Genomic DNA, 19,872 nt, shown 5'->3' with positions numbered 1-19,872 from the left:
AACGGGATCCGTTCCGGAGCCCCATTTGGATCTAGAAGCAACGGCATGTCAGCGCACGTGCATGTTGCTTTTCGCCGCTGCACGACGTCCTTTTGAGCGTCTGCGCATGCGCAAGCGGCGAAGCCCGGAAATAATGCGCTCCGTTACTTCTGGGTTGCAGCAGAGCGCAACTCAAACACGCTCAAACCGAAGCACCTTCAACCCGAGGTATGACTATATTTTGGAAACGTACATCCAGTTTTTTTCCTTTAATTTGTTTTTGGGGGGCCCCCAAGCTATACAGTGGTACCTCATGTTACATATGCTTCAGGTTACATACACTTCAGGTTACAGACTCTGCTAACCCAGAAATACTGCTTCAGGTTAAGAACTTTGCTTCTGGATGAGAACAGAAATTGTGCTCTGGCGGCGCGGCGGCAGCAGGAGGCCCCATTAGCTAAAGTGGTGCTTCAGGTTAAGAACAGTTTCAGGTTAAGAACGGACCTCCGGAACGAATTAAGTACTTAACCCGAGGTACCACTGTAGTTTGTTTAGCTAATACTGATTCTTCAGCATGATGCTGTGCTGTTACACAGTGGAGAGGGGAGGCGCCAGAAGAGAGCGCACTCTGCACATGGTTAGGGGCGCCCTTCCCTTCGAAGTTCTCCTTTCCCTCGGAGCGAGGGCGAGTCCCAGGATCTCCGTGCGCTTCTGGCGAGGTCTCCGCCCCGCACCCCATCCCATCCCGGGCGGCCCTTTGCCTCTCACCTTCCCGCTGGGGGGCGGGGCCGAGGGAGGGCGCGCCCCTCCCGCCCAGCCAGGTGCCCTTTTTAACGGGCTGCCGAGGCGCCCGGGCGCCGATTGCGCAGCGCCATGCCGAGCCCGGGAGACGGCGGAGGATCGCGACGCAGGAGCAGCGGCCGGCAACATGCGCCCGCCGGAGAAGCCTCTGCTGCTGCTGCCGCCGCCCCTGCGCGTCTCGGTCGCCGCGGCCGCTTGCTGCCTGCTGCTCCTGCAGGTGGACGCCTATTTCGGGTCAGCGGCGCTTTTCGCTTCCCCTCCTTTTGCGCGATCGGGCTTGCTCAGACTTCCCGCATGCAATTTCCCTTACATTTTCCCTTCCCCAATTTTTTGGTGAGATTTCCCCTCCCTTTTTTGCACTCCTTTTTTTGTCTGTAGTTTCTCTTTTTTTGTATAATTTTGCATTATTATTTTCTGTTTTACATTTTGCAATATGCATTTAAACAACCTTAAAATATCAATGACTTATTCTCTTTCCGTGGCTCATTTTGCATACATAAATCCCTGCATATTTTTACATCAACTATACAATTATTAGTCTCCCTTTTTTTTGTGCGATCACGGCTCTTCTGTTTTGAAGTTCCTTCCATTCCTGTGCGCAAATTCTACCTTTTCCTTCTCGTTTTGCTTTTCTTTTCCTCCCTTAGCTTTCGACTTTTCTTCACTTCCTCGCCCTGCTTTTCAAAGTTCACGCGCTCCTCTTCTTCACTTTGCATCTTGTTTTCGAAGGTCTTTTTCTTCGGTTAGCCAATCTGCTGGGTTAACTTGCCTTGTGGATTACAGCTTCACGACCTGGCTGCGATCCTAAACACACTTCAAGCCAGCCCCGCAGAATCCGGGATCCTGCTGCACACCAGCTGCTAGGTTGTTGCACATAGTTGAGACACTGGCTCGTGCACATGCACTGGGAAAATGCGGGAGCACTGAAGGGTCCAGCTTCCTGGATCCTGCATGCATTTTAGGGGGGTTGCAGAATGAGATTCCCTTCCTTCCCTCCTCCTGCCGCTGTTCTGTGAGCTTGTGTTTCCACTTGTAGCAGCAGATCTCTACCAGCAGAAATCTCTTTCATCTGCAAAATGCATCGGAGCAGTTGATAGAAAAGTGATGTTGCTTTGCACAACAGCAATTTGGGGGTGGGAAGAGATCTGTCAGTGTAAATATTCAAGACAGGAGTTTTCAATGCAGGCGATGTTTTCCTGCATGCATGTGTGAATGTAACTGTTTTTGCACAGAGGTTGATATTCGGATCTTTCCTTTCTCCATTTTTGTCTGTGAATTTGAAACCGCTTGCATTCAACCTGGTGATGTTTAGGGTTTGTATGACTGACATACATATTCTGGAGTTCACTTGTCCCTGTTTCTTTCTCTCTTTTTTTTAAAAAAAGAGCTTTATCCATAACTTTTGCTAGTATGGGTGAGTTTGTTCTGTTGTCCTTGGGGCGTAAAATGCAGGTTGACCTGTGGAGCGGGGAGACAAACCTCTTCATTATACAGTGGTACCTCAGGTTAAGTACTTAATTCGTTCCGGAGGGCTGTACTTAACCTGAAACTGTTCTTAACCTGAAGCACCACTTTAGCTAATGGGGCCTCCTGCTGCCGCTGCACCGCCGGAGCACGTTTTCTGTTCTCATCCTGAAGCAAAGTTCTTAACCTGAAGCACTATTTCTGGGTTAGCGGAGTGTGTAATCTGAAGCGTATGTAACCTGAAGCGTATGTAACCCGAGGTACCACTGTACTCATCATAGAATTATACAGTTGGAAGCGACCACAAAGGTCATCGAGCCCAGCCCCCTGTGGGATTTGAACCCTTAAAGGTCTCATTATTCTCTGTATTTGAACAGGAGCCCTATGTTCTGGTTTAAGAAGGGAAATGCCCCATTTCAAGGCAGTCCCATGCTTCATCTTGCAATCAATTGCATATTTTATGTCTCTTAATCCACAAAGAGTTCTGCACCTGTTTATCCTTCCCTGGTCTTTCCTGTAAAAACAAGGATCACATGCATGCTGTTTTACAAAATCTGGGTTTGTACTGGAACGGGTGCAAAATTGAGGGATGGACATGTGTGTGCGTGCCTCTGTCTTGAAACGCAGTTGTGTGAAAATCTGGGTTTCTTAAGACTTGGATTTCAAGGGTGCATATTTGTGTGTTTGAAGTATCAAATGATTCTCCCGCTTTGGGGTGAAAAGCACGTGAGTTCCAGCTCTTGAAACGGAAAACTTGTAGTCACAAACGTATTTGACACTGAGCTCCACTTAACTTGGCAATACTGTCTTAAGAGTAACATCCATGGGATTGTGCTGTCAACATTCCAATATTCCGAGGCGATAAACAGTGTACAGTGGTACCTCGGGTTACATACACTTCAGGTTACAGACTCTGCTAACCCAGAAATAGTGCTTCAGGTTGAGAACTTTGCTTCAGGATGAGAACAGAAATTGTGCTCCAGCGGTGCGGCAGCAGCAGGAGGCCCCATTAGCTAAAGTGGCGCTTCAGGTTAAGAACAGTTTTAGGTTCAGTACAGACCTCCAGAATGAATTAAGTACTTAACCCGAAGTACCACTGTATATTGAACCCTTCTTGATGACAATGTGTGGGATTCTTGTTTCGTTTCTCTCATTTTGCTTTACATGCAACTTTTGGATTCTCAAAAAGCAAGCTTCCATTTTGCAAAACTAAGTTCTTAACACTGCACTGAAAAATGCAAGTGTTGCTGTGTTTTGAGAAAGAAAGAAATGGTGCTCCACTGCGGGCTATTTTTTTTTAATATAATGGTGGATAACAATATTATTTTTGCTGATCTTATTATTCTATATGTATTTACCTTTCAGTTCTGAGTTTGCACCTCTGCTTGAAATATTGTTTCTTCCATTGCAAAAAATAAAAATCATGCCTCCCTTTTTGCAGTCTGAATTTTAAACAGTCAGCTTCTACATCAGGTTGGATTAGAACATCAGTGCTTCTCCTCTCCCCCAAACAGAACGAGGGAGCTCTGGAAATAACACCAAATATAATTAGAGTAGTCTCATTCTTCATTTGTAAGAAGGCCTTAAAAATGATTCAAATAGAGACATGCTGTGTGATCAATTCATTGGGGCTGGCTTCTGTGTTACACCCGGATAAGTGCAGCCTTAGGGGAAATACTGAATCTAAGACTGCAACCCTATGCACACTTTAAATAATACTCATTGCTTCTTATTTCTGTGAGTAAATATACACAATTCTGAGTTTCAAACTTGGCACCCTGGGGCAGAACCAGAAAAAACAACAACTTGTCAATCAGATTTCTGAGAAAGATGTACTTTACAAAGTCGGGAAAACACGAAGAACTAATTAGAATGTGAAACGCTCATAATCAGGCCTTTTTTCAGCTGGAACTAAATTTCGGCACCTCTCAGGTGGGTGCCATTGCCATTTTAAGAGGATATAAACATGTAGGGCCAAGGAGGAGCCTTTTCCGCATCTGAAGTTTTGTTGTTGTTTAGTCGTTTAGTCATGTCCGACTCTTCGTGACCCCATGGAGCAGAGCACACCAGGCACTCCTGTCTTCCACTGCCTCCCGCAGTTTGGTCAAACTCATTCTGGTAGCTTCGAGAACACTGTCCAACCATCTCGTCCTCTGTCATCCCCTTCTTCTTGTGCCCTCCATCTTTCCCAGCATCAGGGTCTTTTCCAGGGAGTCTTCTCTTCTCATGAGGTGGCCAAGGTATTGGAGCCTCAGCTTCAGGATCTGTCCTTCCAGTGAGCACTCAGGGCTGATTTCCTTCAGAATGGAGAGGTTTGATCTTCTTGCAGTCCATGGGACTCTCAAGAGTCTCCTCCAGCACCATAATTCAAAAGCATCCATTCTTCGGCGATCAGCCTTCTTTATGGTCCAGCTATTAGTGGTAGGTTAAGGAAGTGGTTCACTTCCTTGATCACAAGAATCACGATGGCTTGTAGATGAGGATGTGTTGTAGTAAGCATTGGGTCAGACCTAGCACTTTCGAGTTGTGACTGAAAGCCAACAGAGCTGTCATAAATGCTGTTGACACAAGTACAAATTGCTTCTAGCATAATGAGCCTTTGGCTAATTAAGCAGTCTTTTAAGCTATGTGAGGTAGTGGTTATTGTTTCTGTTTGTTATTATGCTATAGATTTTTGTGTTTTTACATTTAAACTGTGATCTTCGGATGAAGGGCGGTAGAAAAAATAAATAAAAGAAACACCGGCCTGGCCCCCATCAAACCTGAATTTTTGCAGATAAAACAACCTTTTGAAGGCCTGGAGAAAAGTGATAGGGCTTGCTCTCTCGTTACACAAATCGAATTGCTGCTTAAAGACACAAGAGAGGAGAGAGGCTGGTGAAAAAAGCAGGCAACTTTCTCCTGGCAACTCGCTTCCTTTTTAAGCTCAGAGGTTGAGGTCTCTCTGTAGCTGAGATAGAAGAGGCTTTGCTCAACTTGATGAAACCTGCTTCTTTTGCATTTAAAGGTACCACACAACTCTAGAAGTGTCTGGGCATCATTTCTCTGGACTTAGTACAGATTTGCAAACCTAGGTTTCCCGCCCCCTAAAACACCTTGTATGTATGTTTTGAAATACTGGAGGATTCGCAGTCAATCCTTTTGTTTAAACCTATTTTCCTGGCTGCCCAAGTTCATATTTCCAACACAAATGGCAGCATACTCACTAATACAAGGCCCTTTAGGCACTGGGTGGTACGTAACTTCCTTTTACTCATAGCAGAACCATTGAAATCGTTGGAGTGGACCAGTGTTTCCCAAACTTGGGTCTCCAGCTGCTTTTGGACTACAACTCCCATCATCCCTAGCTAGCAAGACCCAGTTGTCAGGCATGATGGGAATTGTAGTCCAAAAGCAGTTGGAGACCCAAGTTTGGGAAACAATGGACCAGTCCAACGACTAGACTAACACTTGTTGAATACCACCCATTGCTCCTTACTCCTGAGCTCTCTTGTCTGTGTTTACCTGTTCTCTGTGGAAACCAGTGGCCTGAGATTTCTACTTTGCAGCGGGTTGGGCTGGATGACCCTTGGGGTCCCTTCGAACTCTACAATTCCATGATTCTATAATTTACTCACCTGTGAATCCTATCAACAATGCTGGCTCCCAGTGTCCTCAGTTGTCCTCTTGTCTATGTGTAGGGATTGCCAGCGAAGACTATGGAATTCTGGGACTGGCAATTCTAGAAAGCACATGTCACTTAGATTGGCATGTTGTTGTTTTTTCCCCTCTTTGAAGCATCAAGTCCCATCAGTCTTTGCCAGCATGGCACCCTCTAGTTGTACTGGACCACAACTCCTATCAGTTCCAGTTAGCATGGCAGTGCTAATGTTGTTGGCATCTGTCTGTCTTGAGAGACAATGGCGTTTGCCTCCGCGGATGATGTCAAACCGAGGGGAAAATGTGTCAGAAGAGGAGGGTTTCTCGAGAAGCTGCAGGATATCTCTGGATTGTGGCTAATCTCAAACACCAGCAACGAAAGTGTGCTCTGGAGTTTACGTTAAGTTTTAGACTCTGCCTGCGCATTGACATGGTGTTGTGTTTTTTCAGAGTCTGGATGCGTCTCTTCCCAGATTCGACAGTCCCTGCTCAATACTGTTGGAGCACCTGTTTCGTTCGGTTATTTAATTTTTGTGGGGCAGGGAGAGTGGCCCTAGCAGGGTCAGAAGCCGCTTTTAATTGCAGGGAAATTCCTGGAATGGACAGGATACCAAATGGGATTTTTCTCCTTTCAGGAAGTGTACACACGCAAAAACACACACTCATCGGGACTTCTACTAAGCAAGAAGAGGCAATATTCCCTTTTCCTTCCAGCTATCATTTCCTTAACACAAAACAAATATTGATTATGGCCTTAGGTGCCTTATTGCCTTTGGTTGTTTAAGCAACTTAAGGGAGCAGCAGCCTCGCGACAGCTGCCTGCTTTTAGTTCTCGGAACATTTCACCCAGCTGTTTGTCAGAAACGGTGCGTTGGTCTTCAGACTGTCGTTTGGGGGAGAACTCTTACTAGGGGTTTCTCGGCCGCAACAAGAAACTGAGTAATGGCAGGTGATCTTCCGTGAACTTGTCCATTCTTCTCCTGCAATGCTCAGATGCAGGAAGTTCTGGGGACCTGTGTTGCGTTCTCAGTACCTGAAGAGTGATGAGGATGCCTTTTAATCCTGACCAGCACTCTTTCTGTCTGACAAACTTGCTGAGGTTGCAAAGTAGGTAAAGGTAAAGGGACCCCCGACCGTTAAGTTCAGTCGCAGACGACTATGAGGTTGCTGTGCTCATCTCGCTTTACTGACCGAGGGAGAAGGTGTTTGTCCGCAGACAGCTTCCGGGTCATGTGGCCAGCATGACTAAGCCGCTTCTGGCGAACCAGAGCAGCTCGGGGGAGCGGTACCTATTTATCTGCTTGCACCTTGATGTGCTTTCGAACTGCTAAGTGGGCAGGAGCAGGGACTGAGCAACGGAAGCTCACCCACTGAGCCCCTTGGGCTTGTCGATCAGAAGGTCAGCAGTTCGAATCCCCGCAACGGGGTGAGTTCCTGTTGCTCTGTCCCAGCTCCTGCCAACCTAGCAGTTCGAAAGCACACCAGTGCAAGTAGATAAATAGGTACCACTGCCACGGGAAGGTAAACAGCGTTTCCATGCGCTCTGGCTTCTGTCATGGTGTCCCATTGTGTAAGAAGCAGTTTAGCCATGCTGGCCACATGACCCAGAAATCTGTCTGCGGACAAATGCCGGCTCCCTCGGCCTGAAAGTGAGATGATCGCCGCAACCCCATAGTCGTCTTTGACTGGACTTAACTGCCCAGGGGTCTTGTACCTTATATATATAATTGGGGCAATCTATTCCAGTAACATCCAGCTTGGCTATCACCCTTGACACTTGGCTTGCTTTAGTAGGGCAAAACCACTGACTTGATCTCAAAATGGAGCTAGCAAGATGGCCTGTAGTTTGATGTCAGAGCATCTTCTTTGTAGAAAACCCAAGACGGATTTCTGTGCCCAGATCTCCCTATTCCCATCATGCACTGCAGTGCGGAGACCTTGGAGCATCAACAGGCACTGGCATTGTAGCCATTATTGTGGGGTGGCAGTTACCAATGGCGTTCGTGGGGCAGGAAAGAAATAATGGAGTTGGCACCTTGCCAGACAGCTGCTTCTCTCTTGTTGTTTATTACATTTGTATAATTTGTATAATAGCAGCGTTTATAACGTAAAATCATAATTGTTGTTGTTGTTTGGTCATGTCCAACTCTTCATGACCCCATGGACCAGAGCACGCCAGGCACTCCTGTCTTCCACTGCCTCCCGCAGTTTGGTCAGACTCATGTTTGTAGCTTCGAGAACAGTGTCCAACCATCTCGTCCTCTGTCATCCCCTTCTCCTTGTGCCCTCCATCTTTCCCAACAGGGAGTCTTCTCTTCACATGAGGTGACCAAAGTATTGGAGTCTCAGCTTCAGGATCTGTCCTTCCAGTGAGCACTCAGGGCTGATTTCCTTAAGAATGGATAGGTTTGATGTACTTGCAGTCCATGGGACTCTCAAGAGTCTCCTCCAGCACCATAATTCAAAAGCATCCATTCTTCGGCGATCAGCCTTCTTTATGGTCCAGCACTCACTTCCATACATCACTACTGGGAAAACCATAGCTAACCATAGCACAATTGGGAAAACCACCACTACTGGGAAAACCATAATACAAAAACACAAAATACTTAATAATAATAAAAAGCAACCCAATAACCCCGCCCCTCCTCAACAGAGTTATAGACAAAAGTAATTAGGCTTTCCCGCCAGCCAAAGCTGATGGAAGGCACTCCGTGCCTTTGAGGCCACCTGAGTCTTGGGTAACAGTAAAGGATCCAGGAATAACCCCAAGCTACTACTACCTTCCCATCAAAGAGCCTTTATGCTCGTGAGATTAAATGCCTTCCCCTCTACAGTGACCAAAGGTAGATTCTCACATTCTCCATATCAAGCCCGTCTTGTGTGCCTGCAACCACAGAGTACCAGATCAATGGACCACATTTTCTTTAATTGCTCTCTACACAGTAGACCTCGTCAACTGATGCTGAGCAAAATGTTGGACCTCCGGCCTATAACTCAAATAAGGTTTCTCATGGCAGATTGGGACAAAGATATTACTGTTTTAGTAGCTTCCTTTTTAGCCACAATTTTACCCAAAAGGGTTCCCAACGAACTATCCTTTCGGGGAACAGACAGGGCGAAGCAGAATATCTAAGTGCACACAAGCACAGTGTGACCTTATGGCCCTTGACAGCTTCACCCTTGTCCTTTTAATTATCCCAGTGACCTTAAATGTTTATACTACATTGGTTCCCAGTACGTTTCTGAACACAATTCAAAGTGTTGGTGCTGACCTTGAAAGCCCTAAACGGCCTTGGCCTGGTATACCTGAAGGAGCGTCTCCACCCCCATTGTTCTGCCCGGACACTGAGGTCCAGCTCGGAGGGCCTTCTGGCAGTTCCCTCGCTGCAAGATGTGAAGTTACAGGGAACCAGGAAGAGGGCCTTCTCGGTAGTGGCACCCGCCCTGTGGAACGCCCTCCCACCAGATGTCAAAGAGATAAACAACTACCAGACTTTTAGAAGACATCTGAAGGCAGCCCTGTTTAGGGAAGCTTTTAATGTTTGGTGCATTACTGTATTTTAATATTTTGTTGGAAGCTGCCCAGAGTGGCTGAGGAAGCCCAGCCAGATGGGCGGGGTATGTATATATGTATGTATGTATAAATAAATAAATATTATACAGTGGTACCTCGGGTTAAGTACTTAATTCATTCCGGAGGTCCGTTCTTAACCTGAAACTGTTCTTAACCTGAAGCACCACTTTAGCTAATGGGGCCTCCTGCTGCTGCCACGCTGCCGGAGCACGATTTCTGTTCTCACCCTGAAGCAAAGTTCTTAACCCGAGGTAATATTTCTGGGTTAGCGGAGTCTGCAACCTGAAGTGTATGTAACCTGAGGTACCACTGTACTGTGGTGCCAATAAAGGTATTTGATTAGATAACCCCAAGCTACGAACCTGCTCCTTCAGAGGAAGTGTAACCCCATGAAGAGCAGGCAACCTCCCAGCGATCTGGTCTAGGGAACCACCCACAAACAGTGCTTCAGTCCTATCTGGATTGGGTTTCACTTGGTTGGCTCTCATCATTATCGAGGCAAGACACCAGTCCAGCTCTTCCACTGCCTCACCTGCAGAGGTAAAAGAGAAGAAGAGATGAGTGACAGGGAAGGACGTCTGGATGCCTTGTTCAAGGGTCCTTGGAGTCCACTAAGCGTGTACAAACAACTGTCTTCTTTTGGGGTGGGGTCTGTTTTACTTCCTGAACTGATATAAACCTGGGAGTTAGATCGATGGAGTTGCAGGGAAAAGGACTGTAGCTGTGTCAGGGGGCCACCCCGACCTAGGGCTTACATCTCCTTGAAACTGCTACCATCTTGATTTGGTAGTTTGGAAACTTACTCCTTTAATGATTAACCGCCGCCGCCCACCGGCCGGAAGAAGAGTTCTGGAGAGCGGAGACGGTAGGAGCATTCCACTGCCGGGGTTGTGGAGGGAGCGCAAGCGATAAGCATCTCTCTGTTGGCTTGTTCTCCTAGTGCTGGAGGCCTTTTGGCTGCATGATGGCAAAGGCATGCTTGATAGATCACAGGTTCTATCGCACAGCATCTTCAGGGGACAAGCTGTGTTGTGTCGGGTCCAGCAAAGGTCCAACTTTGGGAATTGGCTTTTTGCATCGCAAAAAAAGCGGCCGACCACCAGTTACCCTGCTAAAGGGAACATCAGGAGAGCAATGTAAAGGGATTACGCTTTTCCTGCATGCCAAGACAAACCCAGGGCAAATTAATTGTGAAAAGGGGGGAATATGGTTTGTGATTGCAGCAGAGATTCTGTGTCCAGGGCAGCTGTCTACCAGCTCCACCTGGTACGCAACCTGAGACCCTACCTGCCCGCAGACTGTCTTGCCAGAGTGGTGCATGCTCTAGTTATCTCCTGCTTGGACTACTGCAATGCGCTTTACGTGGGGCTACCTTTGAAGGTGACTCGGAAACTGCAATTAATCCAGAATGCGGCAGCTAGACTGGTGACTGGGAGTGGCTGCCGAGACCATATAATACCGGTCCTGAGAGATCTTCATTGGCTCCTAGTACGTTTCCGGGCACAATTCAAAGTGTTGGTGCTGACCTTTAAAGCCCTAAACGGCCTCGGCCCAGTATACCTAAAAGAGCGTCTCCACTTCCGAACACTGAGGTCCAGCTCTGAGGGCCTTCTGGCGGTTTCCTCACTGTGAGAATGAGGTTACAGGGAACCAGGCAGAGGGCCTTCTCAGTAGTGGCGCCTGCTCTGTGGAACGTCCTCCCATCAGATGTCAAGGAAATAAACAACTATCTGACTTTTAAAGGACATCTGAAGGCAGCCCTCCCGCCAGATGTCAAAGAGAACAACAACTACCAGACGTTTAGAAGACATCTGAAGGCAGCCCTGTTTAGGGAAGCTTTTAATGTTTAACAGACCACTATTTTAATACTTAGTTGGAAGCCGCCCAGAGTGGCTGGGGAAACCCAGCCAGATGTGCGGGGAGTAAATAATAAATTATGATGATGATGCAGGGGGCTTTTGCGTTTCAGCCCTTCCCCCCACCCTCACAGGTTTTTCAATCCTTGCTCCCAAGCTGCTTTCCCACTTACGGGAATAAAATATGGGGACTGTCTTTTGGTTCTTTTGCAGATGGCAAAGCAGCTTTGCTTGGGGTCGGGGGAATTTTAATTGCAAAAAATAGCCTGTAGTGAAAGGGAACAAATTTTGCAGACCTGAAGGCTATGTGTTTCATTTTAGACTTTTAAAATTTATTTATAGGACCAGTCGTACATCCTTTCATTTGTAGCTTGGCTCAGGGTTTTGCTGCTGATCACAGTTGCTATTGTGCTGGCTGTATGTTGGTGGTGTTCTCTTTAATTGGTGAGAATGATGAGATTGGTGACAGCGCAGGTTTAAGATTAAGCAAAGCCTTGGGGTTGAGGGAAGGAGTGGCCGGCAGATGTGTGTTAACTTTATTGGGTGAGCTGTTGCAATAATTTCCATTGTTGGTGTTAAAGGAGTGGTGTCCTGCATGAGTAACTGATATTTCCTCCCTAACTTTTCAGTCTCGTTGGCCAAATACTTTCTTCCTCTCAACTAGGACAATGTAAAACTTGCGAAGTCACAGATACCTGGTTCAGATTCAAATGACACTTGTCGGTCATGTTCAATATTAACAAGCAGCGAAGGCTGGGAAGACACCAAGAAGGCCAATTTATTATATTTATAACATCACTCACATGTCCCAGACTCCCCAAGGAAGCTAACGACAGGAAAAAAAGCTATTCATAACACCAATTAAATATCAAGCACAGCAGCTAGTAAAATTACGAGGAAAAACAACCAGAGGAGGAAGAGGGCAGCATAAAAGACAACCGGCAATGAGGCCAAAGGCCTGACAAAACCGGTAGTGTGATGCCATAGAGTAGGAACAACATCTTGTGGCAAGGAGTTCCATAGGTGAGGCCGTGGGGAAAAGGTGCTTTCTAACATTCCTGCCAATTATCAGAAAGGTGTAACAAGTATGCAGGAGAACTTCCACAGCTGGCCTTAGTGGAGGGGCAGGTTGTATTGGAGAAGAAAATCCTTTAGGTATCCTGGTCCCAAGCCATACAGGGATTTAAAGCTAACAAGCTTGTGTCTTTTAATATTTAATGCTGTACTGTTTTTAACACTTGATTGGGAGCCGCCCAGAGTGGCTGGGGAAACTCAGCCAGATGGGCGGGGTATAAATAATAAACCATTATTATATTATTATTATCTAGAAAACTTTCGGGATTGGTTCCTAAACCAAGCTGTGCTTAAAACCCTAGCAATTGTGTTTTGCTTGCAGAAGTTGGCAGCTTCCATCCATGTATACTGTGTTGACGTTGACCTGTCTTGATTTGACTTAAGACGTATGTGAGTCTAGCCATGCTCTGGGCTATCCTATCCAGAAAAGAGCTGCTATCAATCAATGTAGACAATACGTAGCTAGACTCTGTATAAGGTAACTTCCTATGCTCCTAGGTGTTTTGGGTCCCACCCATATTTTGTATGATATCATTAGGGATCCTTGGCCTGTAGATACATCTTCAACAAACCATGTAAGTACCACCTCATGGGAGTCAGTTGGAGGGTTGCAATTTGGTTATATTTTTTCCTCCTCTAGCTCTTAATACTGAACATTTCCTTTAACTAGCTCTTCACAAGCCCTCAAGCTCAGCTTTTTATTTTTAAATCATATTTTAGGGTTGTTTTTTCCATATAGAAAGTGAATTTGTTACTCGACAATTACATTCCAATTCAAGAAAACTGGTGACTTCCCGCTTACGCAACATTGATGTTTATAACCTGAATTACATAAAATTGTGTTTTAAGGTTCTCATCTTCTCAAGCACGCTTCTTAATATATTCTGCTATTTTCTTACACTTTAAACCCTGCTGTGGTCTTCATACATGGGAAATAACTTTTGATATAGACTGGAAAGGGTTTCCAGTCCTCTTTAAAAGGTTCTAAATTTGTATCTTTTATTAGTGCCGTCAATTTTGCCATCTCTGGATATTCCAAGATTTTCATCAAACATTCTTCCTTGGAGGGCGTTCCTTCCTCCTTCCATTTCTCAGCATAGAGGATCCTTGCCGCTGTAGTCACCTACATAAATACCGTCAAGGCTTTCTTTTGGGATTTCATTCTGGATACTATTCAAGTCCTGGAATAATAATAATAATAATAATGTGCTTTTTTCTTTAAAAAAGTTTAGGGGTGCTCTCATTTTCCTACTCATATTAAAATACTGCCCCTCAATGAGGCCAAACTTAGACTCACAAAAATGTTTCGGAGTATGCGTACCCCAGAAAAAAATGCACTGATAATAATAATAATAATAATAATAATAATAATAATAATAATAATTCATTCTTCTGCATGTCAGAGCCAGTGTGCATCTTGGGAGCACTGCACATATAACTACAGAGAGAGCTTTCCTAGTTCATCTTGGCCTGCTGTAATTTTCAGTGGAATTGGTTCACACATTCCCTTGCCATTCGTCAAACAGATAACCACTTGATTTCTTACTTGCATGTGTGAACCAGACCTGTACACACCTGGGAGAAATCCTGCGGGCAGGTATATTATTGGTGGTTTGCCAATCTTAATCTGCAACTGGGAAATAGCTGTTGCTGCTTCTACTCTGTTTAAGGCCATGGTTCTTTTTTCTACCCTTCAGCCTGACAGGGAAGGAAGCGCTAACTCAGTTTCCTCTGCTGGGGCCCTCAAACAACCCTGCCCACTGGAAGGCTCACTTGAAGCAATGCGACCTGCTCCGCTTATCCCGTAAGCAGAAAAGGCTTTGCCGCCGAGAGCCAGGCTTGGCCGAGACCCTACGGGATGCCATCCGTCTCGGGGTCGTGGAATGCCAGTATCAGTTTCGCAACGAGCGCTGGAATTGCAGTCTGGACGGACGGGCCGACCTTCTGAAACGAGGTATGAGTGCCTGCTTGCTGGTCAGCTTCCAAAAATTGGGGTGGAGAGAAAAATCTAGGCTTTCTCCATTTGGGTCTTCCCCTTCTCCTCACCCCCCAATGTCATCATGGAAGAAAGAAAAGCAAACCAGAGTAGAGGTTCTAAGGTTTGCACTTCTGAACACCTTATGGCCAGAGTCGATCAAGTGATAATGTAGAACCCCCTGTGAAAACCTTTGCCAGGCTTGTTCGCTGCTCTGAGCAACTAGGGTACCTGCTGCTGTTAAAAAACAGTTGCTTATTTATTGTGTTTCTATCCTACTTTTTTTTTTCGGGACGTGGGTGGCGCTGTGGGTTAAACCACAGAGCCTAGGACTTGCCGATCAGAAAGTTGGCAGTTCGAATCCCCACAACGGGGTGAGCTCCCATTGCTCGGTCCCTGCTTGTGCCAACCAGCAGTTTGAAAGCACGTCAAAGTGCAAGTAGATAAATAGGTACCATTCCGGCGGGAAGATAAACGGCGTTTCCGTGCGCTGCTCTGGTTCGCCAGAAGCAGCTTGGTCATGCTGGCCACATGTCCCGGAAGCTGTACGCCGGCTCCCTCAGCCAATAAAGCGAGATGAGTGCCACAAACCCAGAGTTGGTCACAACTGGACCTAATGGTCAGGGGTCCCTTTACCTTTATCCTACTTTTTGCTCCAAGGATATTATTATTATTATTGTTATTAATATCTATTATTTATACCCTGCCCATCTGGCTGGGTTTCCCCAGCCACTCTGAGTGGCTGCCAACAGAATATTAAAAATAGAATTAAATATTAAAAACTTCCCTAAACGGGGCTGCCTTCAGATATCTTCTAAAAGTCAGATAGTTGTTTCTTACCTTCACATCTGATGGGAGGGTGTTCCATAGGGCGGGCGCCACTACTGAGAAGGCCCTCTGCCTGGTTCCCTGTAGCTTTGCTTCTCGCAGGGAGGGAACCTCCAGAAGGCCCTCGGAGCTGGACCTCAGTGTCCGGGTTGAACGATGGGGGTGGAGACGCTCCTTCAGGTATACTGGGCCGAGGCCGTTTAGTGTGGCATGTATGGTTCTCCCGCTCCTCATGTAATCCTCACAGAAACCCTGCGAGGTACGTCAAGGTTAGGCATGCCCAAGGTCGCACAGTGAGCATCATGGCCAAGCGGGATTTGAACCCGGGTTTCCCAGTTTGTAGTTGGATACCCTTGCCATTCTTCCACACTGACTTTCCTACTCTTTCTTACTTCCTTTTCTCTGGGTTCCCTGGCTTCCTCTCCCTCAGGTTTCAAGGAAACGGCCTTCTTGTATGCGGTGTCCTCGGCAGCTCTGACCCATTCCCTCGCGCGGGCCTGCAGCGCTGGGCGCATGGAGCGCTGCACCTGCGACGACTCTCCGGACTTGGAAAACCGCAAGGCGTGGCAGTGGGGAGTGTGCGGAGACAACCTCAAGTACAGCACGAGGTTCCTGAAAAACTTCCTGGGCCAGAAGAAGGTCGGCAAAGACCTGCGCGCCAAGGTGGACATCCACAACACAAACGTGGGCATCAAGGTGAGGACAGAGGTACCCATTGTAAACAAAAATGGCCTTTCCCCTTATGGGGTATCCAAGAGCCCATATAGAGTCCTTACATAGGTTCCCTATTGGTAGGAGAGAATAACAGAGGCCAACCAGAGAATATTGAGAAGCAAAGCAACTAGTAAGCTTGATCTTTGTTGCAACACAGTGCTCCCCTCACCTGCAGGAAAGAGGAGGAACCCAGAAAAATGGTGTGCAAGGCCTTATAAAGACTTTTGAAATTGCCACCCTGTAGATCAAGACCACCCCCAGAAACATCATACATACATCACAGAAGGGGTGTAACCTAAGACCACCCCTCAGATACATCATACATCACAGAAAAGGCGGTCTAAGCAGAAATTTGAATGTTGTTTTTCTCCTGTCTGGCAGGTTACTTGATTAGATTGCCTGGGTAGCCTGGCCAGTCTTTTGTAATGATAAATACTTAGTTCCTGGGCCATGTCACAGGCTCATACCCTATTCAAACACAGACATACCCTTAAGACAGGATTTGTGAAGGAAAAGACAATGGGGAGGCTTTTCCATTTTCCTTTGACCTTGCAGAGAAAACATTTGGTCAGTTTGGGACAGTTTGGGAATCAAAATGGTTCCAGGTTGGTCTTCCTGTGCTGATCTATGTATGTGCTTGGTTGGTACACTTAGGAACATTTAACATATATCTAAGACCTCGAAATTCCTATCACAAACCACACAATTTGCCGAGAGAGAGAGAGAGAAAGAGAGGAGTAGCAAAAGCAGATTGTCCCTGGTTATCCCCAATCTCCAGGCTGCACCTCAAGAGCCAAGCTAGGCCCTGGAATGCCATATCTTTGTCTTTCCCCGAGAACTAATATTCCGTGCTGTGTGCCTTTTCACAGTTGCACAGCGCAAGTGTGTATTAAGCAACTGGACACTAGAGCTTTTCTTTGGAGAGTCCCAACTCTCTGCCTCAGAGGTGGGGAATCATTTTTCATGGTGAGGACAATGTTTACCACATGGGGAACCTTTCAAGAGACGTATGCTAGTGGTGGGCAGGGTCCAGAAAATGGGAAGCATGGGCTTTGTACAGTTAGGGTGTACATTAACGTCTAAGGTTTTATTTTGTTTTTATATCTTCTGGAAGCCACCCAGAGTGGCTAGGGCAACCCAGCCGGAGGGGGGAGGGTACAAACAATAAAATTACAGTGGTACATTGGGTTAAGTACTTAATTAGTTCCGGAGGTCTGTTCTTAACCTGAAGCACCACTTTAGCTAATGGGGCCTCCTGCTGCCGCTGTGCTGCCGGAGCCCGATTTCTGTTCTTATCCTGAAGCAAAGTTCTTAACTTGAAGCACTATTTCTGGGTTAGCGGAGTCTGTAACCTGAAGCGTATGTAACCTGAAGTGTACGTAACCCGAGGTACAACTGTATTATTATAAAGAGAGAACACAAGAAATAAAGGTAATAACAAAAATGGAAAAAATAAAGAGGACTTCTGTTCAAGTGTAACTAGATTTAAAAAAAAACAAATACAGTCGTACCTTGGTTCTCAAACAGAATCCATTCCGGAAGTCTGTTCGACTTCCGAAAACCTTCGAAAACCGAAGCGCGGCTTCTGATTGGCTGCAGGAGTTTCCTGCAGCCAATCGGAAGCCGTGTCAGGCGTTCAGCTTCCAAAAAACATTACTTCTTACTTCTGGGTTTGCGACGTTCGTGAGTCAAAACGTTCGAGTTGCAAGGCGTTTGAGAACCGAGGTACAACCGCAAAAGAGTGCACAACTGTTCAGTGGCCTCGGGATTTCCCCCTTTATTCCCTTGCAGCGTTTCGGTTTTCCACTCGCAACCCTAGCAAATGCCTCTCTTTCTCTCCCTCCCGCAGGCCGTGAAGAACGGCCTCAAGACCACGTGCAAATGCCACGGGGTTTCTGGCTCGTGCGCCGTCCGGACCTGCTGGAAGCAGCTGTCGCCTTTCCACGAGACGGGGAAGCTCCTCAAGCTCCGCTACGACGGCGCCGTCAAGGTATTCAGCGCCACCAACGACGCGGTGGGCCAGTCGGAGCTGGCGAGCCCACAGCCCCACAGCCACTTGCCCAAAGTCCCCGTCGGCCCACGCCCCACCGACCTGGTTTACATGGAGGACTCTCCCAGCTTCTGCCGGCCCAGCCGGTACTCGGTGGGCACGGCCGGGAGGACATGTTCCCGGGAGGCCAACTGCGACAGCATGTGCTGCGGCCGGGGCTACAACATCCAGACGCGCATGGTGACCTTCTCCTGCCATTGCCAGGTGCAGTGGTGTTGCTACGTCGAATGCCAGCAGTGCATGCAGGAAGAAGTGGTTTATAGCTGCAAGCAGTGAGACACGGGCGCTGGCAGATCTTGCGGGGAGACCGGCCTGCTCCTCCTTGGACCACACAGAAGGCCAGCAGCTCGACTCGGTCCTCTCCTTTGCATTGGATATGGAAGCTAGCAAGGGGTGGGACTTGGAAGCTGCAGGAGTTCTGCAGCCCTGGATTTTACGGTTCTGTGGACCAGCAGCCAATCTCCAGGACTGCCTCTGCTGTGGGAAGGCCGGCACCAAGAAAAGAGTCAAGGACCTATTCTCGTAAGATATCTAAGGAGCTGCCTTGTCCCAGCCCATCTAGCCCAGCCCAGGACTCTTGGCTGGGAGTGGTTGCCTGAGGTCTTGCGCAAGGGGTCTTCCCCAGCCAAATTTTCTTAACGGCAAATGAAACTGGAACCTGAGCTGTGCAAAGCATGGACCAAGCTGCCAGAACTTCTCTAGAACAAGGCCCAAGGGTCTGGTTTAAGGCAGGGGTCTTGAGTCGCAGCTAGCCCAGGAAGATCTGTTTTGATGAGCTTCCAGGAGGGTGAATGGATGGGTTTTCCATGGCCGCAACGCAGCATTTTCTTTGAACCACGTGCCTCTTTCTGGGTAGCGCTGCAGTCTTTAGTCGCAGCGCCAGCTTCGGCCGATGGCACCCTCGGGCAGCTGTTGCAGCCCCGCCAGCAGGGCCCACTGCTGATTTCTACACCGGTCCCCCTTTAGAAAAACAGCTGAGCACCTCCATTTAAATCTCCCACAATGCCTGGCGTAACATCGCTTGAGGTCATTGTGAGAAATCTAAACGGTTGCTCCTAGCCGGCCGGCGCTGGATTCAGGCTACTGCTGCTGCTGCCAGGACTTATTTGAGGTGTCTTATGTGAAAAGGCACTTTGTCGTGTGCCAGAAAAAATTGGACCTGACCCTGCGTGGCCCCACATGACCTGCTCTAAGGGAAACTGGGCTGTACCCCCCTAGGGATAAGCATGGTCTCTGGTTCTGCCCTGCAGTGAATTTGGGGTGGGTTGTGGGGCATCACGCCTGAGAAGGCAGAGATGAGGTGCTGCGTTCTTAAGGGATCCGAGGACAAAGAGGAGGAGCAGAGAATTCAGGACGTGCGAATGGACAAAGGCCAGCACCTGCCTCCATTTTGTTAGGCTTTCGAAGAGCTAAGATTTGGGGGAAGAAGAAGAAAACTCTCATAGCTTGAGTTTGCAAATGGAATCATCTATTGGGCAACGACAGGGGGGCAAACCTAGGAATGTGGACACTATTTCCAGTGGAACTATTTATAGTTGCGGGTGAGGATAGATGGACAGGTCCACTTGTTTTTATGTGAAACGAGCAGAGTTAAAGCGGCTAAGGACTGGGCAGCTTCCATGACAGGTCTGTCTGTAAGCCTGAGTCAAACATACTTGCTTTCTTTCATGTGATTTTCTTGCTGTGTGTTTTGTTTTTTAAAAAAAGAGTGTTTTATTGCATTGCTTAGATGCCGTTCATTGCCCTCACGGCCCTTGACCTCAGTTGCCCACACTACTGGTTTTTGGGGTCACTTGGCTGTAGCGGCTTGCGTGATCTTCGTTAGTGTCATAATGCTAAACTGGATGTGATGTCGCAGCAAGTAAGGAACAAAACAGACCAAAAATCCAGTATCTGGAGGAGGGAGCCAGCTTGA

The 19,872-nt window shown here is 47.3% G+C and overlaps 1 protein-coding gene across 2 annotated transcripts; it reads left to right on the top strand.

Annotated features, from left to right (window-relative positions):
* The first annotated feature begins 725 nt into the window (after nucleotides 1-725).
* On the top strand, nucleotides 726-19,652 carry WNT9B (Wnt family member 9B). 2 transcript variants are annotated; one of them, XM_081884309.1, is made up of 4 exons: nucleotides 726-1,014; nucleotides 14,088-14,344; nucleotides 15,624-15,889; nucleotides 17,757-19,652. In XM_081884309.1, exons 1-4 carry the CDS (start codon nucleotides 908-910, stop codon nucleotides 18,231-18,233), a joined length of 1,107 nt encoding a protein of 368 aa, XP_081740435.1. In that variant the 5' UTR covers nucleotides 726-907; the 3' UTR covers nucleotides 18,234-19,652. The 2 variants fall into 2 exon arrangements, with proteins under 2 accessions (XP_081740435.1, XP_081740436.1); XM_081884310.1 differs by lacking the exon at nucleotides 726-1,014 and adding an exon at nucleotides 11,828-11,859.
* The last annotated feature ends 220 nt before the right edge of the window (nucleotides 19,653-19,872 follow it).

This window comes from Podarcis melisellensis (genome assembly GCF_964234715.1).
Source record: "Podarcis melisellensis genome assembly, chromosome: 13".
In the NCBI taxonomy this organism is placed as follows: Eukaryota; Metazoa; Chordata; class Lepidosauria; order Squamata; family Lacertidae; genus Podarcis; species Podarcis melisellensis.
Note: the sequence above shows the minus strand (reverse complement) of the source record. Positions and strands in the feature narration are given on the sequence as shown.